At 46.7% G+C, this 17,427-nt stretch overlaps 5 protein-coding genes and 1 non-coding gene across 6 annotated transcripts; 4 read left to right on the forward strand and 2 right to left on the reverse strand.

Moving 5' to 3' along the window:
- The first annotated feature begins 2,033 nt into the window (after window positions 1–2,033).
- Window positions 2,034–5,201, forward strand: BDV38DRAFT_240066 (Het-C domain-containing protein). The gene is made up of 4 exons (XM_032053850.1): window positions 2,034–2,310; window positions 2,372–2,519; window positions 2,572–2,730; window positions 2,789–5,201. Exons 1-4 carry the CDS (start codon window positions 2,214–2,216, stop codon window positions 4,851–4,853), a joined length of 2,469 nt encoding a protein of 822 aa, XP_031916707.1. The 5' UTR covers window positions 2,034–2,213; the 3' UTR covers window positions 4,854–5,201.
- Window positions 5,202–5,239: 38 nt separating this feature from the next.
- On the reverse strand, window positions 5,240–6,274 carry BDV38DRAFT_290294 (D-mandelate dehydrogenase-like dehydrogenase; the record flags this gene model as incomplete). The annotated part of the gene is made up of 4 exons (XM_032061455.1): window positions 5,240–5,559; window positions 5,618–5,696; window positions 5,749–6,153; window positions 6,224–6,274. The coding sequence occupies 4 exons, from the start codon at window positions 6,272–6,274 to the stop codon at window positions 5,240–5,242; spliced, it is 855 nt and encodes a 284-aa protein (XP_031916708.1).
- An 855-nt stretch (window positions 6,275–7,129) lies between these two features.
- On the forward strand, window positions 7,130–11,598 carry BDV38DRAFT_240075 (uncharacterized protein). The gene is made up of 12 exons (XM_032053851.1): window positions 7,130–8,356; window positions 8,421–8,914; window positions 8,963–9,018; window positions 9,074–9,252; window positions 9,311–9,456; window positions 9,524–9,550; window positions 9,615–9,978; window positions 10,024–10,108; window positions 10,168–10,226; window positions 10,283–10,502; window positions 10,556–10,673; window positions 10,733–11,598. Exons 1-12 carry the CDS (start codon window positions 7,493–7,495, stop codon window positions 10,848–10,850), a joined length of 2,730 nt encoding a protein of 909 aa, XP_031916709.1. The 5' UTR covers window positions 7,130–7,492; the 3' UTR covers window positions 10,851–11,598.
- Window positions 11,431–12,583, reverse strand: BDV38DRAFT_269170 (ketopantoate reductase family protein; the record flags this gene model as incomplete). The annotated part of the gene is made up of 3 exons (XM_032056914.1): window positions 11,431–11,613; window positions 11,666–12,321; window positions 12,388–12,583. 3 exons carry the CDS (start codon window positions 12,581–12,583, stop codon window positions 11,431–11,433), a joined length of 1,035 nt encoding a protein of 344 aa, XP_031916710.1.
- A 1,096-nt stretch (window positions 12,584–13,679) lies between these two features.
- On the forward strand, window positions 13,680–13,763 carry BDV38DRAFT_t68. Its single transcript has one exon. It is a non-coding gene; the product is annotated as a tRNA-Lys (tRNA).
- Window positions 13,764–14,402: 639 nt separating this feature from the next.
- On the forward strand, window positions 14,403–16,310 carry BDV38DRAFT_290295 (phosphotransferase family protein; the record flags this gene model as incomplete). Its single annotated transcript, XM_032061456.1, has 6 exons — window positions 14,403–14,700; window positions 14,846–14,971; window positions 15,017–15,068; window positions 15,321–15,610; window positions 15,643–16,145; window positions 16,283–16,310. Exons 1-6 carry the CDS (start codon window positions 14,425–14,427, stop codon window positions 16,308–16,310), a joined length of 1,275 nt encoding a protein of 424 aa, XP_031916711.1. The 5' UTR covers window positions 14,403–14,424.
- Between the last annotated feature and the right edge of the window lie 1,117 nt (window positions 16,311–17,427).

Raw genomic sequence — 17,427 nt, forward strand, 5'->3', positions numbered from 1 at the left:
CCTGAGAAATACATAATCGCCGGGGCCATGTCTGCCGTTCAACGAACACCTTTAATAGGCCTGGACACTCGCTTGGCAGATCACTTGTCATCTATGGCTCCGTAACTGCAGGTCTATGAAGATAAGGGAACCCCTTAAGTACCATCTTCTCGAAAGCTTCCACCGACACCCCAATCGTAGCAGCCATGCTAGCTTTGGTCCGCCTGTTAGTTTCATCTCCGGCGTGTCTATTTTTGTAGAACTCCAACGTGCGAACCAATTCCGTCCTGGAGAACACTTCAGAATAATCATTGACTCTCGCATCAGACGACCTGACCACCGCAACATCACGATGAATGTCCCCGTTGAAGCACCGACTCACAAGCAGGTTCCTCGGTGTTTCTGTCTTCTCATACTGCTGGTAAACATGATATGCCAACGATCAACAGGTCTATGGGAGAAGAATTTGCCAGGTTCAAGAATGCCACCCCATCTGGTTCTTTTCTTCAACTCCGTCAGTTCGGCAGACCAAACACCATATGAGTCCAGGGGCATAGGTTCAATTTAGTCTGCATCGGTGGGATTATCTTTCGCCGGATCAATGGGAGCGGTGCGGATGAGGAAACAGTTGTACTTTTTTGCCCCCGTGCACGCATTTATGTGTGTTTTCCAATAATCTTTCTGGCATGCTGAAGAGCAGTATGCTGCTAGTTTGCAACCGGTGCAGCGGTGCGTGCCTGGGTTTTGGCAACTCGTTGAGGAGCAGCTCGGCGTGTCCCCTTGGGTTGTCATTTTGAGGTGTACCAGTCGATTGAGTAGAATAACTTCTACTTGGCTTGAAGGTGCTAATGACTGGATTTTGGGATCGGTGCGTCTCCTATCTGGAGGACACATTTTTTAGGCGGTGAAGAGTTCAAGATCATACAATACAAAGAACAAAGCGAAGTTTGCCATGGCTGAAACCCTAGCGTGAAGCTGTTGTGACGGTTGTTTTACAAATGATTCACATACGCTCAGTCAAACAAAGGGCGACAAGGCCCGGATAACTGTCATGAAAAGAGAATATTTGCATTGCCGAATTAGATAATGTATTAATACATATCGAAGTTTTTGGTGGTTTTTATCTATCCATACCTAGTATACTCTGTAGGCATGTTTTTCGTGAAGGCTTAAGGTCAGGTACAGCGGAAGTACTTAGCCGAGGATCGCTTGGTCAGCGTGCCTCCGATTCAAAATATCGATCCCATGCATATCATTGCCATTATTTGATAATTATGAGTCAATTTCAATCGACCGGGTTCCACTTTCCATCTTCCGAGAACGAAGATCCATGAGCAGTGACCAATATGGGACGTTAGAGATCGTGGACTAAGAAACGTTGATGCTCGCTTGTTTCCATAAATACGCTAATGTATGGTTTGCCGTGATGATATCAGCTGAGCTATGGAGCCCCGTATTCGACTGTATATTTACGGTGTTGGCGAACAGACTACGGATTAGTCGTACAGTACGTAACGTAGTATGGTATGATGGATACAGTGGTTCGGTCTGTAAATTACCCCTCCATTTAACCCCTCCTCAGGGCTCCAAGGCTACTAAGGGTGGTGCCACTCGATTAGCCCCATATACCAAGGAGCTACCGAGAGGAGGTCCTTTTAGAGTGCTTTAGTGCCCCATACTTATCCTTGAGGTTGTCAGCTTGTCACTTACTTCGGAGTATTCTCTTCTACATTAAAAAATACTCGTACCTGCTGTAATACGGACCCGAAAGAGCCCTTAGCGTACAGTACTGAGTACAGAAGCTACTGCACGGATCGTCAGCCTCACAAAGCTCAGCCAGCCTCTAATTCCGGAGTGAACCCTTAATGGTTATCTGATGCTGGTGGCGGGGCTGGCTCTGAAATCATCATGAAAGACTTTGTTGCTCTGCCGTGTCTTGTAGATCAGAACTAGCCAAAAAGAAAAATACCAAGAAATTTTCCTTGTTTAAAGCTGCAAATTATTTTCGTAGAGCGGACCTTACATTTTCTTCTCGTAAAAAAAATTTTTTTTTCCAAAACAATTGGAGAACAAAGACTTCTATTCAGCTGTTTGTGTCTTTTGACTTGCTCCTGTGAGTCTGTGACGCCAAGCGCTTAAAGCTTATCTTTCCCTCTCCTCACATTTTACCCCTCCACGGATATTTTTCCTTAAGATTTCACAACGTCAACTACAGACCCCCAGCCATATTAACGATGGCGTCAGGGATGAATATGGGCTTCAATGCCCTTCTTATTTTATGTCTTGTGCTCGTCGTGCTTCCCTCTCAAGTCCATGCATTTGGTGCTGGCAGTATGTGACCTCGGCTTTGTCGGTTTCCCCAAAATTATGCTCTGTTATCTGACATGATTAGATATTGCTTCGATCTCCACCGTCGAGGGCAAGAACTGGCGCCATGGCGATATTGAAGATATGCTTAAGACTGTTGCCTTCATCAAAGGCCATAAGTGGACTTCCACCATGATCAAGCGCGTCTACTTTGGCAACTGGTTGCGTGATTAGTGGGTCGCACCTCTTACGAAGCTATCTGTTGCACGCGTTAACCCTCTATAGCTCCCAGGCGATGGACGTCGGCACCCTCAAGAGTGTCCAAGCGGACACTATCCGAATCCTTGTCTGGATCCTGTCTTTCATGACTTTCGGTTATGCGACGGCAGAATTTGAGGTCACATCTGACAGGCTCGGAACTTATCGCCCTGAGGAGCATATCGAGTTCGTATATATCTGTCTACGTATATGAAATTGCATATGATTAATATTTCTTCACAAGCAACCCAAAGGACTATGCCGACAACCAAGATGCGCGTCAGTATGATTCTCGGCTGCGTGGCCCGGTGCGTCAAATTGAGCTCGATATCGATCCCGATACCGGCATGAAGAACTATATCGCCAACGAACGAGGTGACTGGTCCACAAGTTCCGGGTATATCAAATACAGCTTGGCTCGCAGTATCCATTACGGAAGGCTGTATAGCAGGAACGGTAACGAGGAAGACCTCTGCGAAGCTTTGCGGTGCCTCGGCCAAGGACTCCATACTCTTGAGGACTTTGCAGCACACACGAACTACTGCGAACTCGCGCTTCGTGAGATGGGCTTTCGTAATGTATTTCCACACACCGGCAAGCGGACTGAGATGAAAGTTCGGGGTCACCGTGTCTACCCTCTCGTAACAGGAACATTCGGTATGGTTGATTTCTTCCATTCCATGCTTGGAGAAGCGACCGATCACTTCACCCAGTCAGAAGTCAATGAAATGGATATTGCTCTGGGAGATGCACAGTCAAATACATCTTCCGGCTCTGCTAGCGCGTTGACAGCACTGCTCGGCAAGGTCCCAGGTACGAGGGATCTTGTTAACGAAGCTGAGGAGCTCAGGCGTCGCTCAGACGAGCAAGAATCGAGAAACAAGAGCGGCGGTCATCGTTCAAGCTATTCAACTCGTGGATCTACTCGATCCCGTGACGACTTCGACTCAGGCAGCAGCCGAGGCTTCGGCGGCGAACAAAGCAGGTCTGCCAGAGCTGATGATTCTAATCAAGGTTCTTCGGGCGGACTGCCTGACTTCGATGCAAGCCAGACCATTGATCAGATATATCCTATCCTGCAGTTCAGAGATAATGTCGTGCGGAAGCTCTCATCCATCATTGAGAATATCCCCGGTCTGGAAACACTGGTCGAGACGATCACTGAAACTTTGACCGTTTTCGTCATGTCTCTATTGGCGCCCTTCGTTCGTCCTATCATCAACGCCGCCTCCAAGCAGCTCCAGGCTGGCTCCTCTAGCGTCATTGATGCTTCTGGCCAACACCAGTATGAACCATGGACTGACCCTCACTGCACCGACCCTACCCACTCCTTGCTGTCCAAGGATCACTTCTCCAACATTCTCAACGAGCCAGCTGGTCAAGTCGCTTCTGCCATTCTAAAATATGTCGCGCCTCGCGTCCTGTACGCTTGGGAAAACACCAACATCTCTGAGCGGCAGGTTGTGGAGGATTGCCTCAAAGTATTCCATCATCCCGCTCTGAGGGATATGCGCAATGAAGCACATCGGACCATGTACGAAGCAGTTGAATCTTGGGTGCAATCGAGGCCGGATCGTGGCTCTGAACTAGACGATATCCTCAGTGCCGAGGGGGTGAAGGCAGGAAAGAACCAAACAGGAGAGGGTGGCCACTCCCATGGGCACGGCCATAGTCACAGCCATGCAGCTCAGAAGCCTCATAGTCAGTCAGGACAGTCACAGTACCGCCCACCCCAACAGCAGGAGCAACAAAACCTGTCTTCCCCCTTCGACCAACTTTCCAGCCTTCCCATTCCCGGTATATCTAAGCTTAGCAGCGCTTTCTCTAGCTTTGGACTGGGTGGCTCCTCGAGGAGTGACGAGACTTCGCAGCAGACTACACCTCCACCTGAGCCTCAGTATCAACAGCACCATCAGTCTTACCATGAAGTATCTCATCAACGCCAAGACTATGAATCTCGCCACCAAGGCTACCAGTCGCATTACTCCGGGGGCGATTATAGCAGCCATAAGAGTCACCAACACGGTAATGGAGGTGGAAAAAGTGCAGACTACTACAATGAATCATCGTCCAGCCATGGATACGGTGATTATTCTGAATCTCAAGGACACAGCCAACGTCGCCATCACAACAGTCATCAGAGTCATGGCGATGACCAAGGTTATAACTCTAGATATAACCTAAGATCCAGGGAAAGCCACAGACCAGACTACAGAGAAGGGTATGGCTCTGAATATGACCAAGGCTCTGAACAAGGCTACGGACAAGGATATGGCGGTGGGTATGGCTCCAGTGGATCCCGTTGGTGATTCTGAATCATGAAGAAAATGCTCTGTATTACTTCTCTTGTAGTATTTGGGGTTAGTGGGTGTTGGAGTAGGGGTAAGTAGTTTACCGGCTAAGTGGAAAGGCATGTGGCGGTCAGCTTTGTGATTGAATCAGCGCAGTTAGTAGCAGGCTCAGATGTAGGTTCACGAGAATGCACAAGTTGATTTTGTCTATTCGAAAATTAAGTATAATTTATACTCTTATCTCATATACCGGGTAATTAGAATCCAATTAATAACACAGAGCTCCTGTCTCTTTATGTGTCCTCTCAGAACTGACCTCATTGTTGTTCTGGAATCGGTGTGAGTAGTTTGCCATTGCTCAGGGCAATCTCTATGTTCCGCAAAGTCAATAACTCCATCTCACGCTAAGTCTCACTTGTCGTCGTTCCAATATGAGGTAGAATTATAACTCTACTCTTGTGTAATAGACCCGGGTGGATAATTGGCTCGTTTTCAAAAACATCCAATCTAGCAGACGTTACCTTGCCGGTTTGCAACGCTTCTACTAAGGCTGCTTCATCAAGTAATGAGCCCCTTGCTGTATTGATAATGACCATGTCATCTTTCATTTTCTTGAACTCGGCTTTTGAGATGATATGTCGAGTTTTCTCTATGGCCGGTAAATTAACGCTGATGATATCTGAATATCGCAGAAGTTCATCGAACGTCACATATTCGACATCTCCTGATTTTGACTCAGTCCAATGTACTGCTGAAGACTGAGAAGGAGCAAATATCCCTACCTTCCTTATCCATAGGGAACTTGGAACGATTATGATGGATGATTTTCAAGCCGAATGCACGAGCCCGATGAACAATAGCCTACAATCAGTTAAGCCAGATGCAACAACATGTACCTGGTCAGAACACCCACCTGTCCAATAGCACCCATCCCCAGAATTCCAAGTATCTTGCCCCCAGGGCCACGGTCTAGAGGTGTATCGCCTTTAAATTGTCCTTTCCTAATAGATACCAGAGGCATCATAGCCTGGCGCAACGCGCCCAACATCAAGAACATGGCCACATCGGCCGTGGCATCCGCAGCAACATTTGGGGTATTAGAAATCTGTATACCCCTTACAGTGCAAGCTTTTATATCTATCCCGTCGTATCCCGCGCCATTGAGACAGATAAACCTCAATGTTGGCGGCAGGGCGTGAATAAGCTCCTTGTCGAATGGCCCAGTTTCGAGAGTTGAATTCGTTCGGTAAAGTGCTGCCACCCCATCCCATGTTCTGGACTGACAGTTCTGTAAGAATTGCTGTCGGTTGCCTGTGAACTAATATGTTTTGTATTTGGAGTTCGGAACATTCATTCGTGCAATTATGGAGTTTGCAGATCAGGAGTACACTTGGTTTTGGTCGAATTGATGTTTCTATGTTTCTGGTGATGGTTGCCATATTGTTCTCTGTGCTTTGCTTTCTGGGGTATGGTTCTGTATGCGGTCAAAGACGAGTGTTAGGCATATTTACTGGAGTGCAAATACTAGCTCTCATTGCTAATAGCATGGCGTTATTTAATAAATGGTGTTTGGCCGAGAGGTCGGCGAAAGTTGCCGGGGCCGAGGCCACCATCCCTGCAGTGCCCTGAAGCTATGGCTGAGTATAGCGATAGCAGCCTGAATAAAGAGAACCTCAATAATGAAATTATGTAGGTCTACCATTTGGTACATTCTTATTTCTGGGCGTTTTGCCGAAACAACATTGTAGTCTATCATAAGAAACTTTATGGCTCTGCCTACGCCAATCATCCATACAGGATCAAAATACAGCAGCATGTATGGCCTTTCATAGGGCTAAAATCGGGCCGGGCCGCTACAAACAAAGCAGGCCCTTGTGTTAGAATAAGTTATCGTATAGAATGGTCTATAAATATAGTAAATAACTCTCCCGTGTTTCAGTTACTTTCGATACACTGGCATCCTGCATTCTCATTTGGGCTGTACCCTTGCTGATGCACGTCAGCCACAGCCGTGCGACTACGATTGTGATGATAAAAATACAGCCCAATAAGAAAGCTTCTAGGAATCTTGATAAGTCTGTATTCGGTTCAATGCATAATTGCATTGTACAAAGTATGGCTCGCGTGGGTCGCATAATCACCGGCCGTCACGGGCTCCTTCCTATTATTGATGCGGCGCAGTGACTTTGCATGAAAACCCCCCGGGTACATTTTAGCGCCCTCAGCATTCCTGGCCTTCATTTCCAAACACACCATTGACCATTCCCCTGGACTGCTCGAGGGCTCTTAGCAAGCCAGAGCTTATCATCTCTAACCGCAATTGTTTCAGAAGGCAAGGCTGTGACCTACATTCTGGAAAGATGGCCATTCCTCGAATCGGCATCTGTTACAACTACCATACATGGTGCAAGACTCCTAATATGACGAGGCCTCTAACACACCACTAGAATAAATGCTAAAGTAGCGCTTGACAAGGGTAACGAGGCTATGTTGCCTTTCGCAATCCACTTAGTGGTGCGGGGAATCCCCCAGACAAGGCACCCTCGTGGTTATTTAAGATCCCATACAGTCTCATATATTCTGCTTCCATCTTCTGTACATGCTACATAACACTGATAACTGCAATAAAAAAGCAAAGGTTGATAGTCATTGTCCCAATGCCATCGCCTTATATTTTCAAGGGGTCTTCCCCCCAAGCATCCAATCTTTCTACCCAAGACTTCAACTTCAGTGTCATTATACCTTCCGTGGAAGTCGCGGACGAAGACCCTCCTTCATCAATAGGGGGTGAACCAACGCCTTCTGCATCCGACTCCGAAGACTCCAGTCACCGCGCTTACACTCCAAGCCAGAGCACGGCAACTCCTCGTCACCGTGAAAGTCTAAGCTTGGGTGTCACGGAGCCTTTGCAAGCGTTAAATCTCCAAGGAACTCCTATATCGCATTGGACACCCTCATGGAGGCATGATTCCCGGCGACAGAGTACTGGTTTGTCCCCAGGCAGGTCCACATCCACGTACGGGCGCTTGTTCAATGCGACGCCTGAGCCCACACCAGAGCCGTCACGGATACAGCCTACCTTGAATCGCGACTCAGCAGTTGACGGCTTAGCGGGTGATTTAGAGGATTCTCATCTGCATTATGGAGGGCCTCCAAGCGATGACGGCGACCAATTGAGCGAGGGCGACGACGAGGACGGCGACGACGCAACAGACAGTGACGACTCTTCCTTATACAATGTGCGATGCGAACGCTTGCCTCATGCCCCTATATACAATGCTGGCTTACAGGAAATCCTGCGAGATATCAAAAGCCAGTTATCAGTCCTCCAAAATGATATAGACCGATGCCCATTATCTCGTGACCGTGATTCTGATCTCTTCCAACTGCGCGAGAAGGTGCGCATGTTGAACGAGCTCGACTGCCCCGAGACGCGCACGGTGGGGTTCATTGGAAACTCTGGGGTCGGCAAGAGCAGACTGATAAACTCTCTACTAGATCAAGAAGGCCTCGCTCGCTCAGTAGGTTCATCATCCTTGGAAAGAGATTGCTTTTGTCAATAATACTCTGACAACGTATGCATAGAGTGGTGATGGTGCTGCATGTACCTCGGTAGTTACCGAGTTTCGACACACGGATGCGCGCCATCCAAATCGTTATTCCATCGATGTTGACTACATGAACGAGGAAGAAGTAAAGGAATTGCTAGAAGAGCTCGTTCAGAGCTTTAGGATGTACTACACCGATCTCTACCGCGATGTGACTAGCATAGAAGAGCAAGAAAGAATCCGTGACCGGTCAACCAGAGCATGGAGCACACTGAAGTCACTGTTTAGAGATCAGCCGGGGCTCACACACGAATTCCTTTCCGACCAGACCGACAGTGCTTTATCTGGAATATTGGAGCGGCTTAAAGATTGGGCGGCTCAATCATGTACGCGACGGCCTGGGGGTGCAGCGCTTCAGCACACCATTATTCCGGGTAATGTCCAAGAATGTAGATCTCATCTTGATATGCTTACAATGGACCCGCGTGGTGAGAGTGAGGTTGCCATCTGGCCCTTGATCAAATTGATCAGGTATGTGCAAACTGTGCAGTTCCACTTTATTTGACTAACATTTTGTAGGGTATACCTTCGATCGCCTGTCTTGAAAACAGGGTTGGTGTTGGCCGACTTGCCTGGTTTGTCCCCTATCTCCTACACTCGAATTTTCTATACATTAATACCAAAAACTAGGCTTTCATGACCTGAACTTCGCAAGAGTTCGGGCGACGGAAAGGTACCTCAGGCATTCATGCCACGAGGTTTTCCTCGTGGCGCCAATTTCCCGGTGCGTTTCCGATCAGAGTATTGAAGAAATAAAAAGGCGCTGTGCCCAAGGACAACCCTTGCGTATAGTGTGCACACGCAGCGAAGTACGACCATCTTATGCTGATATGCTGTTACTGGGGATCGAGTGCTTACTTGACTCAGGAAGTAAATGCAAGCGAAACGGCTCGCGACTGCCGTGACCTTACGGCGCAAATCGAGCAGCTACAGAACAGGCTTAAGCAAGTCAATAAGCGGCTCGCGAGGGAACGAAGCTCTAGGGGGAGACGCGCTGGGATACTACAACTCATGTGAGTCTTGCCTTGCATTGCAGTTGTGCTCACACTATTGATTCAATGCTGACGTGAGTCAATGCAGGGAAAATCATGAAGACGCAAAATTTGAGTACGTCATAGAGCTCAATGGAGACACAAGAGGAAGGATAACGATATCACTAATATTTTTATAGGCTTGACCGATTTCTGGTTGAGAGCCGAAATCTGAGGGTCACAAGACAGTTACTTCAAAACCACGGTGCTGAAGTCCGGGTCTTTTGCGTCAGTAACGAATGGTATTCCAAGTACCGCCAGGATGCAAACAGACACGCCGACACCTATATCGGGCTAAGCGGTATTCGAGAACTTCGTCGTTACTGTCAATTAGTTCCAGCAGAGGCTCAGTTTCGGTTTACAGCTGCGTTTATAGAGCATCGGGTGCCGGCTGTTGTGAGATCCGTAAAGCAATGGGTCCTTGCAGGTTCAGATGATGTAACCGCAGAGAGAGCCGATGCACTTCTGCAAGTATTACGGGATGTGGAGAACGTTTTTCGCGAGGTAAGAGCATCATATGCGAAACTGCGCCCGGCTGACATAGAGTAGAGGCTTATCCTTCGAAATTCAGAAATTCGAGAGTTTCCAAGAAGACTTGAAGATCGGTTTCGTAACGAGATCTTCGGTGTGACGTGTGAGTATTCTGCCAAAGGGTCAATTAGTACACTGACTAACAGTTCTTCATTGCTGTAGATGAGTGCTGCCCCTTGTGGAAACGCAGCGCATTACAGGCTAGCGGGGTTTGGGAACGTGTAAGTTTATGAGTTACTACCGAGAATCACCGTGGAAAAAAGCTAACATATCGCAGTGGAATCATGGTACATATTCTGCTTTCTGTCGCAAATATGGAACGCATTCTACCCCCGGTGCTGATGGTTATCACTGTTGGAATGAGGAATTGCTGGGAGGCATGCAAACCGATCTCGAAGAACGCTGGGCATCCATACAAGAGTGGGTCTGTATGCAGAAATCTGTATTAGAAGAGTCTGTGAGAAGAACATTTGAGGAGAGCACAGCCCAAATAGAGGGTATGCGGTATCAACCAACCCCTCTAGCTGAGTGTTCCACTAACCCACGCTAGATATAATGCATCTAGCTCCCCTGGCTCTGAAAAACTTCATCGACAACATGGACGACTGGGAGAACTGCGTGATTGCAACCATTAACCAGTCTATAGATCAATTACTCCAAGGGTTAAGGTAATACATCCTCTCCTGCCAACTGTACAAGCATCATGAATTAACCTCAGTGTGTACAGTCGGGTAGAAACAGACACTCTCCATGGCCATGATAGCTCCTATATTGCAGGTTTAATGCGACCTGTGTATAATAATTGCAACAGTGAATCAGGTTCGGAATCTTCCTCGTTAATATGATTTTGTCTCATGTGCTATATACGGAAGCAATCTAATTTTGATGCAGGCAGAGGGTCTGATTCTCGACGGAAAATGCTTATGCATAGCCACCTCACGAGCTCAAACATCTTCTTAAACCTCGCTAATATCAGCGAAAGCCAACGCCGAGCCATTGTCAGAGAGATTTACCAGGAGATGAAGCACATGTTAGATGAGCAAGTAGGCAATATTTGTGACGATCTTCACAGTATAATTGCTGAAGAGGGTGAGGTTACGGAGGCAAGGAGGTTCCCTGAAATGGCGAGTACGCTGCAATTTAAGGTTGATGGAGCCCAAGCGACCCTCGAGCGTGCGCAGAGGATTGTGGACGGATTGAAGAGCCGACCACAGTGATGTATAGCTTTTTTGGATGATGTCGGGTAGATATTGGACAGTCAGGTATATTTTTCCTACTTTCTATAAGAACTGTCATACATATCCAGACGCTCAAGCAAAGTCCCCCTAGTCTTCTTAGAATTATTGATATTATATGAAATTATCCATACCAATTCTAAGACTAGCCCCCTTACTTGAAGTAATATAGAGCTTATCTTTAGTATTCTTACGAATCCGCGACATCACTACCCTGAGCCGGTATCTCAATCAGCCCTCTCTTCTCCTTCGTCCTCCACTGAACTCCCTTCAGCAGATTATATAAAACAGACAGAGTAGGCATAGCCACTCCATTAGCACGACCAACCCGAAGTGGTTCTCCAACAATACTCTCGACCTCAACAAGATTGCCCTATCACAGACCGTCAGCAAAACAACCCCTAAAAATAAAGGAATCAACAAACCTTCCAAACATCCTCCAACATACTCGGAGGCAGATACATAGTCACAGGGTAAGCCCCAATAACCTTCTCACAGACATCCTCCGGCAAATCCACCCCGACAGACCTCGCCGCCGCCCGAATCTCCTCCATCGCAGGTCTAACAAGCATGTCAACCGCATCACCCGCAAGCCGAATACGCCCTGTGTCCAAACCCGTAAGCGCACAAATCGGATTCAAACACGCATTAAAAACCAACTTCCTCCACCGACTATACTCCACATCTGGTCCCAATATACATTTCGTCTTCCCAGCCGCAGAGTACAACCCTACGAAGCGCTCTGCGGCTGCCGCTTCAACCCCAACATCCAAATTAGGATTCCGGAATGCACCAATGACCAGATCATCCGCGGACCCATGTTCAATCACTCCCGGTGCAACCTCGTGCGAATCAATCATGCTTATCCCCGAGAGGACAATGTTCTCAGGGAAAGCAGCGAAATAGGGCTTTTCGATATTCAGTCCGTTTTGGATTAGCACGATCACAGTATGGCCTGGCGTTACGGCCGGCTTGATCAGATCGACTGTTGACGGGGGACAATCGGTGATGACTTTTGTGGTGCAGACTATGTAATCATATTTTGGGGATTCGGGTTTTGTCTCGGGGATAAGATTTGTTACTGATTCATGATATGATTAGCGGGGATATACCATATAATTTGGTTGGGTTTTGGGATAATGCGCACTGGTGGTTGGCTTCCATCCTTTTAGAACTCCGTGGTCGCAGGATGTGATGTTGAAGCCGTTGGATAATACGGCTTGGTAGTTTGAGCGTAGGACGGCGGTTACTTGGGCTAGTTTGCCTGCTTCGAGGTTTAAGGCTGCGATTGTGCCCACGCCGCCGCTGCCGATTAGGAGGATGTTGGCTTTGGGTGTTGACATGGTTTCTTTCTTTTTGTTAGTTGGTTTGTTTGTATATTTGTTACGGGAGGGACTTGGATACCTAAGGGCAGTTTGGTGGTGAGGGGGATGTACAGGTGTATCTTCAACTTGGTGTGGGGAAATTAGTCAAGCATACTTAGTGGGTGATTAGATAGGCTAAATTATGGCGGGCAGCGGGGGCTGTAGAGGCCTTGAGATTTGGGGTTCATCATGTCTTAGAATCATAATAATATGGTGAGGTCTTGAAATGCTAGTAATTAGGGACTGTCTATTCAGATAATTGTTGTACTGCTGACGAACAACCTTAAAACGAGTTTGGTAGTAGCTGAAGTTCCTAGGGTTAGCGTTTACATCGCCTCCAGGTCATATTTAGACACGAAGAGCATGCTCGAACAGGCATTATATCTAGAGGTGATACTCAGATGTAGTCGGCAAAGCTGTATCTATCCCGATCTATGTTTTGAGTGACTTTGCTCTGGTCCTATCCTAGAGACAGATAAAGTGTTGCATCAACACCAACAACGGATAAGCACCATTACTCACTGCCTAAGGTCAAATTGAAAGGTCTCAGCTTCCATCATCATTCTTTATGACAATTATGAATTCCTTTCAAATATTTCCCATAAGGATTTTCACTACCTTGTCGAATTGTTCGGCAAGGTCGTTTGAAGCCCTATAAACCACAATGCCGGAAAGTGACCCGACAGGGATTTCATCGATAGTTTTCTGCAATGCCACGAGGTCCGAGAGGAACCTTGTTTACAGTGATAGACCTGCCCCAATATAAATCCGTAAAACGCCATTTGCTAGAAGGTAGACAATAGGAAGCTAATATATCCATAGCTTGCAAATTTATACATCCGCTGCTCCCGTACGCTACAACGCACCCAGAAGATGGAATACTTTGATTTAGATATTTAGTAAAGTAGATATTTAGAGTATAGATGAAAGAGTTCCCAGTGAAAGGAGCACCTGCTTCATCTCCTAACCTGGGTCTTTCATGCCCTCTCATACCAGGGGCTTAGATTAGGGCTGCAGGATTTTTGTTACAAGTTATTACTCATATATCAATCTAACCCTCCCTGCTTTCAACAAAGCCGGGCTAGCTCAATCGGTAGAGCGTGAGACTCTTAGTCATCACGGTATCTCAAGGTTGCGGGTTCGACCCCCGCGTTCGGCTTTCCTTTTTGCATCCTGCACATGCTGTTGTACCTTTTTTTTTTGGATCAAATTCTGATCTGAAGGTGTTGAAACAGCAAGGGTTCGGTTCAGACTATGATTGGCCGACTACTGTGGGGCGAAATGCCGCAAGCGGGTAGACGGCATGAACCCCATCAAAAACTTATGCAGCCCTATTCAGGGTGCCGAACTAATTTCGACTGGGAGAACCTACCTTCATTTGTAATTCTGAGGAAATATCCAATTTATACCCTTGTATACTAGGTTATGTATCTCATACTTCTATTAGCACGTCCTTGTATGAATCGCTGATCAGAGAGTTTTTTTTTTTTTTTGCATGCCACTGAACATGCTTAAGTTAAATTAATAACCCGCCTTCATATATGAAGTTAGTTCAGATTCATTTCATGGAGTCTTACATATTTCTGTAAAAGCCTTTCAAATTTTTTCTGCACGGTCGAGTACAGTCACATTGTGAGACAACTTAGCATGGATCAACATCTAAGCCCCGACACCATAGATCGTGACTTACCGACCCTTTGGTTGAGTTCTGAGCTCGCTTTGTCCTCCAAGGTTTGCTACGACAAACCATCATTATGGGCATCCTCCATAGACCCTTTAAACAGTTGAACCGGTTCCCTAGCGGACAAAGAACATTAAAAATGTCTGTTCTGGGCCAAAAGGTTTTTCATCGATTTGTTGGTTCGACGAATACCCATGAACCTAATGCAACAAGGAACAACCTGTTCTACTATACTTCCGGCCGTTGGCTATACGATGAGCACAGTCAACTGAGTCGACGATATATCGAGTTCAACATCCAAGCACTTCAGAGGCATGCCTCTCAGGTGCTCAGAGCTAGATGCATTGGAATAACCAAACTACCCGAAGGCCTCTATAACAGAGTCCTTTCTTTGGAGATGGAGGGTGGTGGGGAGGTATTAGCATGAACTCCAAATCCAAATGCTGGCCATCCTGAACTCGTGGTTTCTAGCGAGGTTGCAACTCTTGACTTTGTACGCGGCTCTGGATGCTTCTTACCCTAACCTTGACTCGTTAACCAACGAGGTATTATCACTATAGCTTCGTAATGTGCTTGATATTCCAGTCCCTAACGCTCTGGCCTGGAGCTTACCATTACCAGAGTTGAATTCAGTGGGTACAGAATACGTCCTGATGGAGAGAGTGAATGGCCGCCAGCTGAGCGACGTTTGAGCCACTTTGTCCGAAAAACAGCGCTTTGGTTTGACGAAGAACTTGGTAGAAATCGAGAAGAAATTTGTAAATACTATATTTACAGGTTATGGTATTCTATATTTTAAGGCCCTATGCCCTCACGGTTATGATGCTGTTGACTAGACCTAGCTGCTTATGCTAAAATAGGAGGCAGTATCAAGATTTGTTATTGGCCTAACAACCGAGTGTTCATTCTGTGTTGATGAAAGATAAGAGCAAGGTGTGAGGGGTCCACGTATTTGCTTCCGCGACGCTGTATTCTGGCCTCTCTCTGATATTTGCTATCCATTTCTGGTAATAGTGTATTAATCTTAATCTGTAGGGCGAACGGCAAAGAAGTATCTTGCAGCAGTTGTGCGCCGTGAGATATCACTACTCCAGAATTCCGCAACCCACAAGCCCAAGGATGTTCCAGCGGCTGTACGAAGATTAAAGGGGACAATAAACAACCATATTCGACTATTGGAGAAATTTGTAATGGTTTTACCCCATATCCTGCCTACTGGAGAGCTAACTAGACCTGTTCTTATGCACCGCGATCTTCATCTCGATACTATCTTTATTGACCCGGCGGATCCAACAAAGATATCCAGTATAATCGACTGGCAAGCAGTTTATACTGCTCCACTTTTCTTACAGGCCAGATTCCCCTTTTTTTCGATTGTGATGACCCTTACCCATGGGGAGCGATCCAGCCTCAACTACCCGATGAATTTGACACTCTTTCGCCCACGGAAAAGGAACTCGCCAGAGAAGCACACGACAGACTGAGATTGAAGAAGTTTTACGAATTGGCTTCAAGGAAATTCAACCCGCTTCTCATAAGGGCCATGGATTCCATGAAGAGTGATGATGATCCTACCTCTTATTTCTTCTATCTCGTCGGGCAATCTTCATCTGATGGTCCAGTGACCTTAAGGGAGCTTCTCGTCCAAATCTACGAAAACTGGGACCAGATCGCGAAGAAACAAGGATTAAGAATGCAGTGCCCAATATCATTTACCGAAGAGGAGATCAGGAACGGACGGCGCCAGGGAGAAGAGTGGGCAATAGCTTTCAATGAATTCGAAAACCTGCGAGCTCAACTTCTCGGGAAGGAAGGGTGGGTCTTCAGCGAGGAATATGACGAAGCGATGCAAATATATCAGTCACAAAGAGGATTTAGAGGCCCTTCGACGGCAACTAGAGCAGTTATCATAGCAGCTTCTTTGACGAAGCAACATGGAACAACCAGGAATTCTGGGCAAAAGCTGCGGTAACAATGTATATTAGTTTCTGATTTAGCAGCATTGAGGTTGACGGAACGACATAGTGGCTGGAGACCCCCCTAGACACGCTAGTCAATACTCTAGATAGACGCCAACAACTTTTACATTTTTTCATGTCACTCAAAGAAAGCCCCAGCCCCCTTCCACCCCCAGAGAAAAGTATTACCCAGATGAAATATCTACATCACCTCGAATGATGGGGACCGCGGGGCCCAGCATCTGCCTCTCCCCAATTTGCAAGGGTATTCCCGTGAGTGAACGCCAGACAATCATCTACTGTGAACCAAGAAAAGACGAAACGGATGATTTTCGTCCCAACAGATATTGATTGACTAGATCCTTGTCACTAGGCACCGTATTTCCTTGTTAGAGTAGTCGCATGCCGCAGGATATGCATCATGATTTCAAGACGAATTTGTTGGCAGTTTGCGTCATATGCCGAGGATTTCCCTTCTGACGTATGTTTAGCCGATCTATTCCTACACTGAATGTGACTGGGGCATCGGAGTAGAGAAGCATACGTCAGATGACTGAGGTCAGCATTTACAAGGGAGGTTTATACAACTCGAAGATCACTTAAGTCGGGCCCGGCTGATACATTATGTTCTTCTCTATCATTTCCAAGTGCTTCCATTGTTGGAAAGCATTTGTACTGTTCCGAGGATCATACGCAGGAAAGGTAGACTTCGATTCATAGCCCAAGTCTCTGAATAGCTTATGGCATGAGGTAAATCTTAGAAATGGAAGATTAGTGGAAACGAGAATGACTTGTAAGTCTTTGCCACATACGTGTCTATCTCTTTGGTTGGCATTATATTACTGGGCTATGACAGGTCAAAGCAAGATTGCGCACTACATGTGAACGTGTAATGCCACTGATCGTATTGGGTGCAATGCACTTCATATGCCCGGTGTACTCTTATAGCCGACTTTATAGTGTGGCCACGGCATAGTTCAAAAATGTCCCTAGGAGGCTCTTCAAAACGTTGCTCAAAGTAAACAGATCAATGTGGTTGTTTTTGCAGCTGTATAATGATCCCAGGGGGCACCACGGCCTACTCTTCTTACTATGATAGGTTTCGGGAGGCGTAGGAGTCCTCTGATAAAGAAGGTATTTATTCTTCTTTCTTTTTACCATGACCTACACTGTAAGTAACGCCA

Source organism: Aspergillus pseudotamarii, assembly GCF_009193445.1.
Source record: "Aspergillus pseudotamarii strain CBS 117625 unplaced genomic scaffold BDV38scaffold_11, whole genome shotgun sequence".
NCBI lineage: Eukaryota > Fungi > Ascomycota > Eurotiomycetes > Eurotiales > Aspergillaceae > Aspergillus > Aspergillus pseudotamarii.

Bases quoted from the DNA above. Each gene is read 5' to 3' on its own strand.
- BDV38DRAFT_240066 (XM_032053850.1), top strand. From the start codon at position 2,214: ATGGCGTCAGGGATGAATATGGGCTTCAATGCCCTTCTTATTTTATGT. The intron at 2,520-2,571 runs GTGGGTCGCACC...AACCCTCTATAG, and splicing joins GGCAACTGGTTGCGTGATTA to CTCCCAGGCGATGGACGTCG. The intron at 2,731-2,788 runs GTTCGTATATAT...TTTCTTCACAAG, and splicing joins CGCCCTGAGGAGCATATCGA to CAACCCAAAGGACTATGCCG.
- BDV38DRAFT_240075 (XM_032053851.1), top strand. From the start codon at position 7,493: ATGCCATCGCCTTATATTTTCAAGGGGTCTTCCCCCCAAGCATCCAAT. The intron at 9,253-9,310 runs GTACGACCATCT...TACTTGACTCAG, and splicing joins TAGTGTGCACACGCAGCGAA to GAAGTAAATGCAAGCGAAAC. The intron at 9,457-9,523 runs GTGAGTCTTGCC...GAGTCAATGCAG, and splicing joins GCTGGGATACTACAACTCAT to GGAAAATCATGAAGACGCAA.